Here is a 14795-nt window from a genome sequence, read left to right on the forward strand (position 1 = left end):
CAGCGCTTGAAGCAAAGTTCACCTGTTAACTGAACTAATTTTAGACCATAATTACTTGCAGCTTGGGAAAGAACAACTAATGTAGACTGAACTCATACAGAGACTGAGGCGAGCTGCCCCATATGAAAAAGCATTATTGATATCTAAGCTCAGGAAGAAGAAAACATACATTGAGATCAACTACAGAATGTAGCAAACACTTTTCAATATCAGCATTTGCTAAAAACATACAAAATTACAGTGCATTACTTCTGTTGTGCATGCTACAATTGTATAATTTTCCATTAATAAGCTTTCTTTATTTTCTATATTTTCCACCAAAGATCCTATTGCAGTTGAGACATCTACACCATACACTGTGAAAAGATTGCATGTCAGTTGGCACCATTGATTGCATAACATTTTTTGTATGCTTAAAAAACAAAGTATTTTTATTCCAATATCTTTGTTTTAACAATCAGTGGCTTTTGTAAAGCAAGAACAAAAATGGAGAGTGAAAGGAAAACTGACGTGGGTGGTACATACGCGCATTGACAGTCCTCTCTCTCTTCTGGTATGGAGCTGAGAAACTAGATGCAGGAGGGGATGCAACAGAGGGGTCTGACAAACACACACACACACACACACACAGATAGAGCCAGACACACAAACATGAATAACTGCTCCAGCGAGAAGGAAAGTACAGAATATTGACTCTTCAGAAGCAAAGAGATCTGTTTCACTCTCATAAACATAAGACCATGCAATGCAGACATGCAAAAATAATACAAAGGCGTCCTCAGGGCAGCCTTAGCATCAGTGTTTTGATAAACACATGTTATTCTGCTGTATTCACATACCAGTGATGGAGTAGCAGAGACACAAAATAACTTCATATTTCATATAAGAAATATGGTTTATTGTTGCAAGTGAATGGGCATCCTGGAATGTTTTTATAGGGATATAGGTTTCAATAAGCATAAATGCACATAAAGGAAAATAAATACAATAATGGCATCTGGTTTCACACTGACACAAGACAATGTAAACATTAAAGTCTACTTTTATTACAGCTTCAAAGAAAAAGCGCTCTGCTCCATTTGTGTTGAATTTGTTTTCTGCTACATGACCATATAATCTTTTGCAGTTTTAACTCACACATAAAAACAGAAAGGATCATATTCATTCATCAAAACGTACTTTAATATCCAAATTCCCTCATTGTTAAGTAGCGATATTAAGAACTGCAGACAAAGTTTGCAGTATTGATATCATGCTATACTTGTGTCTTGATAAACATTTAACAACAGACAGAGGGAGCAAACATAACCCAAGATCTCATGCAATCAAGAAATAAAGCCGGCTGCGGAGCCATGCTGTTGCCATCCTACACAAAATCTTGCCAGGTTAAGAGAATAAGCATCTGAAATGCAGAGCACAGAACAAGGGAGACGAGTGCTAGGGTAAGGTTTCATTTTATATTTTTGTATATGAGCACTGTCGCAGTATTTGTCTGCATGTGTACCTATATATTAGCCTGAAGTGTGATAATTACACAGCTGGTGCTACTGCCTAACAATAGTTAGTGCACTAGACTCAGTTGTTTCAAGTGAAGTATCATACTCACACAAAAAGTGCAGGTCACATATAGTTGTAAAACAATTAGAGGTGCCTTCCTTAGGTCAAGCAACATACTGTGTCACAGTGCAGATTTATTTTTTAACTTACTTACCGCCCCCCGTGACAAGCCACAACCTTGTGGTCTAGAGTAATGAAATAAAAACTGCACATATAGTGCATGACATATAATAACAAATAACAACCACACACACATACACAAACACAAGCAGGTACACACAGACACACACAAACAAGCCCACACAAATTTGAGATTAGGTTTAATCTTATGACATGTCTCTGTGGGTCTGGTCTGACCATTTTAGGGAAAAATAATAAGAGAAAAACAAGCCGCACTTACCCTTTTACTATTTTCTCTCACTTTCAGCTCCTGAGAAGACAATAACACGTGTCTTTGTAGTTCAGGTCACTGTGTGAAACTGCACTTAGCTCTACTCAAATATGATTGACAATCGATGTTTTGCTGTCCCCTTTTATGTAAAATCTAGTGAGAAAGAAATACATTTTTGCTAGTATGGTGACATACACAAACGTTCAATAAGAGATTATGAAGTGTGAGTTACCTTTGACTTCTGAAATAGCATCAAGACACAGAGTTCTCCTAAGACATCCGATGCCTGGGAAAATGACCAGAAAAAAGAGCGGGTGTTAAAAAAAAGTATAAAGTATAAACTTGTAATATGTGTGTTTAAAAAAAAAAGAAGGACCAGCCAGACAGAATCACACCTCACTCACCCAAAACGTCAGGTCACCAGAGAGGTAGGATGAGCACACAGCGTCTATCTGTGGAGCATCACAGAGGATGAAGGACAGGCACATGGACAGGAAGGATAAAGAAATAATGAAACAGAGCTGCATACCTGGTTGAGTAGCTGCTTCTGATCTGTTGTGGTTTGCTGAAGTTCTGCTGGAGCACCTTTTGTGTCATTCAACACATAATTACACAGTTAATATAATGCCATTAAAGCTGCTGTTTTAATATCATCCTCACAAAATTGATGTGTGACAACAACAGTTCTCAGCATCTCCTGTATGCCCTGCTTCAACAAGGTTGCAGTGGATGTCAGTCCAATTCACTTTTGCTTTATTGGCATGAATGTCAAAGAACAATATTGGCAAAGCTTAAAATGTCCTATAAATGTCTTTTATCAGGGTAAAAACTTGGATGTCTGCTTTTGAAAATATTCATGATTTTTAAAAAAAATAGATTTCATCAAACCTTCTACTTTTTATAATCTGTCTGATCATATAGTACACTGCAACTGCACCAAAAGCCTGTGAGCCACTTTGATATAATGAGAAGAAGTGACAATCAGTCTCCATCTAACACTTCTCAATCGTTTGTGACTTTGTGTCAGATAGAAGACGCATGGAGTCAGAGGCTGCAAGACCAGAATTGGGTTTCTGGCTGTAATCTGTCTCTGACGGTTTGTCATCACAGTTTGGGAGCAGGAATGACAGTGATGAATGGATGAATAAAAATCCTTTTAACATGAATCATGACAGATATTCAGAATTTGCATTTGAGTCAGCATCAAACTGATGTACAGTAAATGTCCATGGAAATAAAATATTTTCAATTCAATTTCAAGTTTTTGTATTTAATATGTATACTTCCATCTATTCATCAGTTCACATCTTAAATGTGAATACAAATGGATAGATAATAAAAATCCTTGTTTTGGTTTAGATAGATAGATAGATAGATAGATAGATAGATAGATTCCTAGTTAACACAGAGGCAAAAAGTTACACTTTCAGTATCTTTGATGAAAAAGCTATTTCAGTAGGCCTACACTTGCAAAACTTAAAGAGTTTTATCTGTCAAAAGCTGAGGATCAAATAAATTAAAATTAAATAAAATAGTGGCTGACTTACTTTTGCAGACTGGGATGGTGAGGATGAGTAGGGCTGCGAGGGTGATGCTGGCCGTGCTGAGCGGACTCACGGGGCTGCTCCCGAGGTAGTGCAGGCTGCTGGCGGCTCCGCGCTGCGCAGGCTGGCTTTGGCTCTGGAAGGTCCTCATCTCCCTCTCTCGCTGGCCTTTCTTGTCTGCTTTGGTTCCGTTCTCTTGACTTCTTGCTCTTCTGAGAGTTTCTGCCTCACGTCAGACAAATATGAAGGCTCGTGTCTCACACCCACCTCGCGCGCTGACACTTTGCTGCGTCACTAAAGCCCGCGTGCGTGAAAAGTTATTGCGTTTGAGCAACAGGTTGGTTGAATAGAGGGGGGGGGGGGGGGGGTCGACGAACTAAAGGTGAGTAAAGCCAGAACTCCAGCTGGTGACTGTTTATTAACTTATCAAGCAATGTTGTAAACTTTTGTTCACTTTTAACACTTGTTACTCTTATTGCACTTGTTAGCTTAGTAGAACACAAATACACTACTGAATGTTACACTGTTCAGTCTGCCTCTGTGTCTTATATGTAGGCCAAGCCTGTGATATTTTTGTGTTTGGATGAAATTTAAGGGCAATTTCCTTGGAGAAAAATTTCACCAGACTGTGGATTTAGTGGGCCAGTTTTTTTTTAACTACTTCATGTCAGAAAAAAAGCTACACCACACTACAAGATGTAACATCCTGTAAGTAGCCTAAACTTACTCAGAATCAACATTTCTTTACATTCCATCAATGGAGATGTCACCCTGTGTGTGTCATTGCTTTTACTATTAAGGTGAAAGTTGGAAGCAAAAATGTGAGGAGTCATGCACACATACACCAGTCACAAGCAGACCTTTAGATTCTAACATATATTTTCAAAAGCAGACATCCAAGTTTTTACCCTGATAAAAAGACAGGGGTTTAAAAGAGCAGAATAAAAAAGATAAAAAATAAGCTAAAATGTAATAAAACAGAATTGCAGTGCGGTCTCAAATTGTCTGACAGCTGTTTATTTTCAGATGTGTGGCGCATTATGACTGAATGTTTGTGTCCATGTCGAGTTTTGACTCTGGGGACAGTAAGCAAGCCTGTCCCAGATGATTTTAGAAGTTGGACGGTTCATAACATAGCAGCAGATCAGAAACCCTTCAGAGCTTTATAAATCAGTAAAAATCTATTATTTGGCATACACAAGGCCAGTGCAAAGATCTGAGAACTTTATGGCTTATGTGATCCACTTTTGTGGTCTTAGTGAGGACTATATTTTTTTTTTTTTATCAGAGCTTGAATACCCTCTGATTTTCTTTTTATGTGTTCATTAGGAAAATATTTCTGCATAACCTTTTGTTTTCACATCACCTGTGTGAAAATGTTATTTCACGGTTGAGCCACATTGTAAGTGGTATGTTGTAATACCATGTGGCATTTTAGAGACACCATACTTATCAAATTCATTACTTTACAAACACTTCTTATATTGTCATCCACTACAGTGGCATATTTGTTGTTTGCATAAAACTTTCTTGCCAAATGAAGACTCGATCTCAAGTTACTACACATCAACAGCCATGGTGAATTTAACATGATCCATCCATGTATTTTAAAGCTCTTTCTTTATTTTTTGCATGTATGTGTTCATCTTAAGTAGAGGCCGTTATCATGCTTCTAAGTGTAGAAAAATAATATCTATAATTGTAGCAAACATGTCTTCATTTTCAACTTTTGTTCAACCTTTCATGCATTCACTCTGTTACATGAATTTAAATCGTCTTCGTTATTTGAGAGACTCATTATGGATAATTTCTAAATTACCTTTTCTCATCAAATTCAGATAATGTCTTTGGTCTTTGTGTGAAGCAGTGCGCAAAAAGGCACAAATACTCTACAGCACTTTAATTCATTTTGATCTGTCACAATAAACCACACAATATAATAAAAAACAACAACTGTCATGTTTCCTTCAGCACAGACTCAATAAATATAAGATGAATTATTACGCTATTACAAAGGAAGGAGGGTTTCCTTTGGTTGTAATTGGCTTTAGTGTTACATGAAGAGAGTTTTATTACAAAGAAGAGAAAAACTGACGCAGGCAGGATGAGAAATAAGGGGGAAGTTTACTGGATTCATGTATATTGCATGAGGATTTTGTACACAGAAAAATATGTTATGCATTTTGCATTGTAGTCCCAGATTGGCACTTTTGTCATATATATGCACAAACAAATCTTGTGGAAAAGATCATATAATATTTTGATTCATCTCCTTCATTACCTGTCACGAAAGCAAAGCGTTTTTATTTTACCACTGTACAAATGAAGGATAATTTATAAGGCAGATTGCTGGGAAAACAAGAGACAGACTTGGCAGATGCCTAAAACAACAGCCCTGCCCTCATCACAGCTTTGTCTTTTGAAGTCAGATGTGACTTTGTTTGAGAGCATGTGTAGCAACAAATGGAGTGCATTGGTAATTGAGCAATTCCAGGGAGTCATCATACTCATCCCCACCCTTGTCATCCTCCTACACTAATCTCCCTGTTCTCTTTAATCAGTGGAGGTCAGCGGGCAAGCATAGCAACAGCACAAAAAGATATATTGTTCTTGCAGCTTTATCATAGGAGCATTACTTCTGAAGACCCTTCAAGGTGAAATGACACCGTTTGTCACCATCAGTGTTGCTTCAGCAACTAGACCTGGTGTGTTTCTTGCCTCCTGAAAGCTCTGGAGAAGTCCTGAAATGTTGCGACCTTTAAAGAGCTTTCTTATATTATGAAGTTGAATGGCATTTGCATGCACTGGTCTAATTTGTTTGTTTGAGTGAAAACCCAAAGGTATTGAGGGTAGGTTATTGTCTATGATTCACACAATGTCGCACCTTAAAGCCACAACGCAGGTTACACTCTTGACTGTGCTCTAATTCTGAAGTTGAAGTCACTCCATTATTTATTTAATTTACATATAGACAATCCACTTGCTTCCCGACAAATGTGATGCATTTTAAATAATTCTTTAAAAAATTAGATTAGAAATCGATACCACTCCTAGATCAAGTAAATATGAAGCTACCTCTAGCAGCCAGCTAACTTAGCTTAGCATAAAGACTAGAAACAGCTAACATGGCTGTATACAAATGTAACAATATTTAAAGTGGCTGCTGGCTGTAAATTAATATTTACCGTACAGACACGAGAGTGGTGTGAAATTTCTCATTAAACTCTCCGCTAGAAAGCAAATACACTTATGCTTTGAGCACCGGGTCAAGTGTAATGAATTAAAGTACAGAATCAGACCCACCAAAGCACATCCATCTCTTACACGGAAGATTGTTCATCATTGGAAACAAGAGGAAAATGAGCAGGAAGAGTAACCTATTAACAAGTCACATCCTCCTACAAAGTCCATTAGTCAGCCTTATAAAATAAGACAAGCCTCGAGTTTATTATATTTCCAAATTGTTGGAATCATGAAAACCAGTCGTTGTAAACAGCTGCATTCAGCCCATATAGCAACACCCAGCAAACTGCAGTGAATATTAGTTTTAGTTTTTAATTTCTTTCCTACCTGTGAATGAAATGAAAGTTGCTGCCTTGGCCAAAGACTAATGTTCAGTGACTCTGTATTTATTATAATTTGGTTTGAATCCAAATAATCTTATATATCTTAAAAGGCTGGAAATATAAATATGAAAACATTCTCTTTAGAGTAGTTAAGAATATTCTCCATTAACACCATGCTGCTTAGATTGGGTTGCAAACCAAGCCAGAATTTGATGGTTTAATATTACATGTTAATAATAAGGGATTAATAACCTTGAGGAACCTAAATGTAAAGATCCTTGTCTCAAATCAGATCATTTTCTCTTTAGAATCAGCTTTAAATCTCTAACTCATAATATGTTACTTCTGCAGATTGTATAAAGTAACAGAAATTCACTTACATTACATGAGTTGTGCAATTATGGCATATTGTGTTCACACTGTTCACAGATATCATCATATTTTAATATTTTATCATTACACAGAGTTTCACATTCACTCCCAGCAGATTTACAATTTCCTGTGCAGTCAGAGCCATGCTAAAAGATCTTTCATTCAAATCCTTGTTTTCCTTGTATGCCGTTAAATCCACTTCAGCTTCCATTAATAAAGTAATTTCTTTAATAATATTAAAATCATTAATAAGTAAATAATACAGCACAGCTTATCTAAATTATACAAATGCAGTAATGCAGAACTAATGCAGAAGTCCATCCATCCATCGTCAACCGCTTATTCTGCATACAGGGTCACGGGGGGCTAATCCCAGCTGGCATCGGGCAAAAGACGGGGTACACCCTGGACAGGTCGCCAGTCCAGTACACTAAAACTAGTTACTCCTTCGGGTAGATAGAGTCTTTGCAGTGGACAGATGTAGATTTAGCCAGATCCAGGATGCCATTGTGCAAATGTGTGCTGCTTTCAGCCTCTCTTCTTGAGAGCAACACGTTCCCCTTGTTCTGTTTTACTAAACTTGTCCATCTGCCTGCTGCCCCTACTATCCTCTTTTTGGAAAACCAAAATATGTCACCCTAAATTAGCAAGCTAACCCGCTAGGCCCGTCCTGTGTTGTACCACTTGTGCCTTGTTATTCCTTGTTTTTATAACGTTCGTCCACATATTTGTCAGTTGTGTCTAAACAGGAGAGGAGCAGACACACACACACAAGGCGATGGTCCTTTTAGCGTCATTGTTGCAGAAGAAAAAGAAAAAGAAAAAGTTTAATTTATTAGGTTAGTATAAAGATAAGCTCTTACTTTACATGTAATTAGAAAAGAACAGAGGAGCAGTAGCCTGTAGAGTAGCCTGGCTGAGGGGGAGGAGGAGGTGAAATGCTGCCTGCTATTTGTTTGGAGCATGTGGCCAGGAATTACACATTGTCCCTTTAAAGGTTCCATATTGTAGAAAGCGAGATTTCCATATCTTTTTTGATAATAAATTATAATAATTATACCGCCCTCAGCCATGCCCCGGGAAGGCCCACCCGGAACCACAGTAAACCTTTTTTTGTTGTTGTTCTCAAGGGGACCTATTATGCTTTCCCTTATTTTCTGTCATATATGTAATGTTAAAATGTTGGATGGTCATTTTAAATGTGGCCAAAGTGAGTAAAATGAGGTAAAAATATGGAAAGTAATCCATCCATCATCAACCGCTTATCCTGCGTACAGGGTCGCGGGGGGCTGGAGCCAATCCCAGCTGGCATTGGACAAAAGGCAGGGTACAACCTGGACAGGTCGCCAGTCCATCACAGGGCCACACATAGACAAATAGCCACTCACACCTAAGGACAATTTAGGGTCACCAATTAACCTAATCCGCATGTCTTTGGACGGTGGGAGGAAGCCGGAGAGAACCCACGCAGACACGGGGAGAACATGCAGACTCCACACAGAAAGGCCGGGGCAACCGGGGTTTAAACCCACAACCTTCTTGCTGTGAGGCGACAGTGCTAACCACTGCACCACCGTGCCACCCTATGGAAAGTAATCCCTGTGAGCAAAAAGCTTCCTGCTTCAGACTGCTCTGAACACTAGCTTTCCAATGGCTTTTTCTGCTTTTGTGCCAAGCTGACATCAGATCTTAAACTAAAATACAGTGGGAGGCTATAAAAAAGCAGTGGACATATTAATTATGGACATCTCATATCATTAAACGTTGCTGCCTCGACTCCTCTGGCTAGGCGGGAGGGAAGGAGAGGAATCAAGGAGGTACACACTGTGAAATGAGAAAGGCCTTTTATACATTCAGTTTCACAAGCCCCTCTGCAGGCTTCCAGGAAGTTGGCCAATCAGAATAAAGTGAGCTTTAAGGGAAGAGGGCCTCAAAGAGACAGGAGCTATAACGGTTTTAGGCAGAGGATGAACTGAGGGGCTGCATTAAGGGCCAATTCGATAAACACTTTTTTTTAAAACTGTGAATCATGCAAAGCTATTCTAGTGGAGGGGCCAACAAGCGAACTAGCTGCGGCAGCTATGTTGGCAGTAGTTATGTTTTCCCAATATAATCAAACTGAGGGTGCTGGATGAGAAAAGCAATTAAATTAAACGTTAAAGCATGTAAACATTTTCTAGAATACATCCAAAATAAAAGTATGAACCTCAATCCTGAAAACCTAATATATCCCACCCACTGGTCATAATGTTATGGCTGATCGGTGTATGTGCCATCTGTATAATCACATTCCAGATTTTATTATGTCACTGTTTGGTACAACTTTTTAAAGAGGGATAGGGCAAATGATAAAGTGTATCTTTTTAGAAAGTGGAACCTGATGTTCTATTTCCTATAAGTTTCGCCCTCTAAGGCTATTGCTACTGGGTTTATCCCTTGCGCGCATGTGCAGCACTGAAGGGAGGGAGTCAGATGGTGTTAATCGAGCTTATGGTAAAAACCCACACAGTCCTGAGAGGTGAAAACACCGGTGTGGGTGACCCATGAGCATCAATAACCAAACCAGAGGTTCATAAATGATCTACTTTTTGTCAATCTAAGAACTTTTTGAAGCAGAATTTTATGTCCAGAATATGTTGACAGGCTATTTAAAATTGGTCACACCGAAATGTAGTGCGATGTTTCACCTATGCAAAATGAATATCAAATGTTTCAATACTCTCATAATATCAAAAACAAAAATTACAAAAGATATACAGAATTTACTTTAAAAGCCACTGACTAAAGCTCATCAGTACCATTTCAGGTATCTTGCTTGAGATAACGTGCAAAGTAAACAACACCTCAGCTGTTGTTCTCACTAGCCAGCTGTTGATTAACATCACAAAATCATATGCATAAAAACTACATTGATCCACTAATTTATCCACTAAACCTAACCAAACTTTGTTTATAGTGACACTGTCATATGACTATAGAGAGTTAAAAAGAATGACATGCATGCAGAGAAAATGGGTTAACAGACCGAAAAATAAATGTAAAGGTCCCAAACAAGATAAAATCTTCTTTCACAGTTATTCTTTCTCAAATCTGATTTATTCTCATGTATTCTGTACAGACGTCAGCATTTTGAATTCCTTTTTGTCTTCATACTGTATTCATTCATTATAATCCTCTCTCTTTATTTCGTCACTCTCGCATGTGCGTGCTCTCTCTCTCTCTCTCTCTCCCTCCCCCTCACCTATATCTCTGACCCCACACAAACACACAGGAGAGCACTCTTGCAAGAGCACACATGTACTCACACACACACACGCACGCACACTTTAAATTACATGATTACTTTAAAACAAAATCGCACATGTGATCGACCCTCCTAACAGGCAAAGAGCTTTACACGGAGCATTGCTCATGTAATAGCTGCTCTCATGCTTACTTCAGTTTGGAAGACCGGCATGTTCCTCTCTATGAAATTCAGCAGTGATGAGCGAAGACCTCACCTTGGGATGGGGTTACTAAAGTGAACCGATAGGGTGTTTGTGTATACTGTTAGATTCAGGTGCTACTATTATGTGCTTCTTCCAGGATTCAACTGTGAAAGCCACATCATGGGAGAAAATACCATAACTGTGGCAGAAGGACACTTGATTCAATAAGTAACTGAAGAGGTTTTGTGTTTATTTTAGGTTGCTGTTTGATGTCCAATCTGTAAAAGATATGACCTCAACAACAAGTGAAGTCACTCAAAGTAGTGTATTATTAGTCAGCCTGTAGATTTAATAATTTCTGACAATACAACAAATATGCATCTAAAACAACAGTGATGATGCCTCCTTCAAGCACAGTAAAGGGCTGCACTAAATGCCATCCAGATAGCAACTCATACGTTTCTGATTCCAAACAGAAATAGAAAATGCTATTAGCCTTTAATCACCAGTGTGTGAATGTCAAATGTAGATTACACAGATGTAATCACCTTCCCCTGACGCTGCACCACTGGCATAAAAAGCCCTTTTGTTTGTAAGTCATCCGTTGTGCATGTCACTGGGGCTCCCCCATCAGCGTAGTGCCCTCCTGACACAACAAATTAATTTAGTGGGAGCGCCTTCACCTGCAGAGTCCACCGCAACAAGTTTGTGTTCCTCCTCTAAACTGACTTAATAAGTTCTGTATCATAATGTTACATTCCCACAAAAGCCAACAGGGTTTTCTGCAGTCCAATCTACCACGCTTGAGGTCATTGTTTTTGTGCCGACGTCAATCTGTTGTAGGAACATCAACGTCAGCACTGCCTCCAGACCTTTGGCATTCACAAAACATATAGTCAGTAAGTGCCAGAATGGCAGAAACCATGGGTGAATCATGACTATAGGAAAGCACAACATGTGGCAAAATAGAAATGTTGAATAAAGGTAATGGCTCTGTGTGTGTGTGTGTATGTCTGTGTGTGTGTGTGTGTGTGTGTGTGTGTCTGCGTGTCTGTCTGTTTTTTTATGTGTGTATATGGGATATGTGTGGTGTTTAGATGTATGTTACACATGTTGGGCTGTAAAACAAGAATATTTCATCACTTGTGAATAAAATAACATGAAGAAAAGAGTGTATATTATACAATATTTTCATTAAACTGCAAACATAAAATGATAAATGTGACCTCATGAGGTGTAGGTAGGTCTAACAGAATAAATATCAGTCCCATTTATGACCTCTTGATGATAATAATGAGAGTGATGGGAGTTCTTAAAGTCTTTCAGTGAATATTTATTTTAAAGGTCTGTAAAGAATCTATTTTAATCTATCAAAATGTCCATTCAAAAAGACCAGTACTGGATGGACTCACTGTAACTCCACCATTTTCTATGAATTATATTAAGTATAATAGTAGTGTTTTTTATTTCCATATTAAAACAATAACTTTGTCAAATGATATGTCTACACAACATACAATAGTCATGAGCTGTAATCACAATGATGATCTTTTCTCACTACCAGAGGAAAGACAGTCATTTCCAGGGATATTCATGTCAACACAAACATGAACATGTTTGCAGCATGCGAAAAGTCTGCAAAATGATGTTCCACACTCCACAGTAATGCTGTGTTCTTTCCCTGAATAATACTTGTACGAGATAATTCTCTAAAGAAAATATTACTGCGTTGTTAACCTGGACACATAAGGCATTGTTTATGCTGCATGATGGCTGATGAAACTGGAGAAATGAGAACATACGACATTTTTGGAAGCTTACGTCACAGGTAGCAGTAAAGCATGAATTTAACTGTTGATGACAGCATTCACCAGCTGGGAAATCCAGCGCTGTCTCTGCACAATAACTTCAACACAGACAGTGTACCTTGGGGGCTAAGTCTGCAGATCACTTGCTAATCTGTGACTTTCTTTTCCATCACATGTCTGACTCACTGCGTTGACTCTGTTGTCATTCAGTCTCAATGGCCTCAAAGAGCTTTTGCTACAGATGGTTAATTACTTTTATTGCTACAAAAACATGACTACACTACAACACAGACAAAACACTGACAACAACAAATCAAGTGGAAGAATACAACACATAAGCACAGAAACATGGTATTTACAGAAACTGTGGTTTAACAATGCCACCTGGTGTCCTAAGAAGAACATGTATGCGTCTTTGCAAGCATAATCTCAAATGGCACGTCCATCCATCCATCCATCCATCGTCTACCGCTTATCCTGCGTACAGGGTCGCGGGGGGGCTGGAGCCAATCTCAGCTGACATCGGGGAGAACATGCAAACTCCACACAGAAAGGCCGGGGCAACCGGGGTTTGAACTCACGACGTTCTTGTGCAGTGCTAACAACTGTACCACCATGACGCCAAATGGCACGTTAGAGGCCAAAAATGCAAAACCTACCAAATAAAAAACTCTAAAAGATATATGTGTCATCATGATGAAAACCTCTGGTTACAATAATGAGACACCACAAATGTGCCCCTGATGGATGTATCTTACAACCGAGATTACAGCGGTTGTATCTTCTTTGGTAAAACACATTTGTATACTGTTAACAGTTGGCAGTTTTCTTGCTTTTATGTAGTAATTATTGCAAGCACTGCAAATTTGTATCCATTTTTAATCCATCCAAAATTCAAAGTCCAATATGCATGTATTAATCTGATAAGTAAATGCTTATATAAAACAAATTACTTGTTGTTGTTTCTTCTTCATCCAAAGAAAATGTTCTTGTTTAAAAGGCGTGTTTATCTGTTACCTTATTCAAAAATAAATACAGGACCATTTTCTGTCTGTAGTGTTAGGCTTAAGTTTGCCCATAGGTTAGTCTGATGCTACTTTCACAAAAAATAAAGACTGACTTATTTTAAGGCTAAAAAGTTATTGTTACACAGTTTTACCAGTAAAATGTCCCTGTAACTACGCTGTAGTTTGAAGTAAGTCTCAATTTACCAAAAAATCATAGCATGACTGTTATAAAAGCGTAGATTATTATTACTCCTGCATGTAAAAGCAGGATTTTACTGCTGGAGCTACCGGACAGCAACTTATAATTATTTTCATTATGAATTCTTCTGTGGGGCAGCACGGTGGTGCAGTGGTTAGCACTAAATACTGGAGTAAATTTACTTAGTTACTGTCCAGCACTGATAAAGGCAACTGACTTTCCTCCATCTAATGTCTGTAAATGACTATATACTATTTGTAGCACAAGGCCTGTAAAATATTGTAGTCGATTGTCTGCTTGGATTTCCATCCATTCAAATGTGTGAAAAATGCAAGTCATAATTTGAGGCCTTAATTTAACCTGCCTTTTGTCCCTCTGTGCTTTTGACTCACCTCAACTTCTGAAATGGTCCCTCAGTAGAACACATAAAGAGGATAGTCCATTAATTATCCTATATTTTGTATATATATAAAATATTCACTTTGGGTGTACACATTTATTTTGGATCTTTTGAAATAATTACAGTATGAGGAATGTATGGAGATGTTTTGAAGATAAACAGACACCAAGGTCATGTATTATGTTATATAATATATAATGTATAATATAATATAGTTTTTATATGAATACTTCATAGTCACAGATTGGCTGTGTGGTAATATGATTACATAGCAATTAATTTTAGAACATGTATACAAAGTATGCACAAAGAGGACACTTGGCCGCAAGATTAGGTTTTTAAAAAGTAGAGTAATTTATTTTACTCAGTAAAATAATGATACTTTTAAAAATACGTGTTTGATCGTTTAAAATCTAGGATCAAGAGAGCTGGGAAAACAGGATGGAGCATCAATGTAACTGTTACTGCCTCTGTGGGTGGATCTGGGTGGATGTTGACGTTGTCGCTGTCACTTGACACCGTC

General features: G+C 38.2%; 1 protein-coding gene across 2 annotated transcripts; it reads right to left on the bottom strand.

Moving 5' to 3' along the window:
* Positions 1 to 19: 19 nt before the first annotated feature.
* On the bottom strand, positions 20 to 3781 carry LOC119901404 (neuromedin-U-like). 2 transcript variants are annotated; one of them, XM_038717018.1, is made up of 6 exons: positions 3496 to 3781; positions 2478 to 2533; positions 2353 to 2400; positions 2181 to 2234; positions 1958 to 1987; positions 20 to 600 (listed from the first exon to the last, which is right to left on the bottom strand). In XM_038717018.1, the coding sequence occupies exons 1-6, from the start codon at positions 3641 to 3643 to the stop codon at positions 451 to 453; spliced, it is 486 nt and encodes a 161-aa protein (XP_038572946.1). In that variant the 5' UTR covers positions 3644 to 3781; the 3' UTR covers positions 20 to 450. The 2 variants fall into 2 exon arrangements, with proteins under 2 accessions (XP_038572946.1, XP_038572947.1); XM_038717019.1 differs by lacking the exon at positions 20 to 600 and adding an exon at positions 609 to 1762.
* Positions 3782 to 14795: the final 11014 nt, after the last annotated feature.

This window comes from Micropterus salmoides, unplaced genomic scaffold, assembly GCF_014851395.1.
Source record: "Micropterus salmoides isolate LMB-PRFRI ecotype aquatic unplaced genomic scaffold, ASM1485139v1 Ms_hic_scaffold_13, whole genome shotgun sequence".
NCBI lineage: Eukaryota > Metazoa > Chordata > Actinopteri > Centrarchiformes > Centrarchidae > Micropterus > Micropterus salmoides.

Excerpts from the sequence above, each read along its gene's own strand:
- LOC119901404 (XM_038717018.1), bottom strand. The coding sequence starts at position 3,643 with ATGAGGACCTTCCAGAGCCAAAGCCAGCCTGCGCAGCGCGGAGCCGCC. Across the intron at positions 2,534-3,495 it reads CACCATCCCAGTCTGCAAAA|GTGCTCCAGCAGAACTTCAG; the intron begins GTAAGTCAGCCA and ends ATGACACAAAAG. Across the intron at positions 1,988-2,180 it reads TGCTATTTCAGAAGTCAAAG|GAGCTGAAAGTGAGAGAAAA; the intron begins GTAACTCACACT and ends TTGTCTTCTCAG.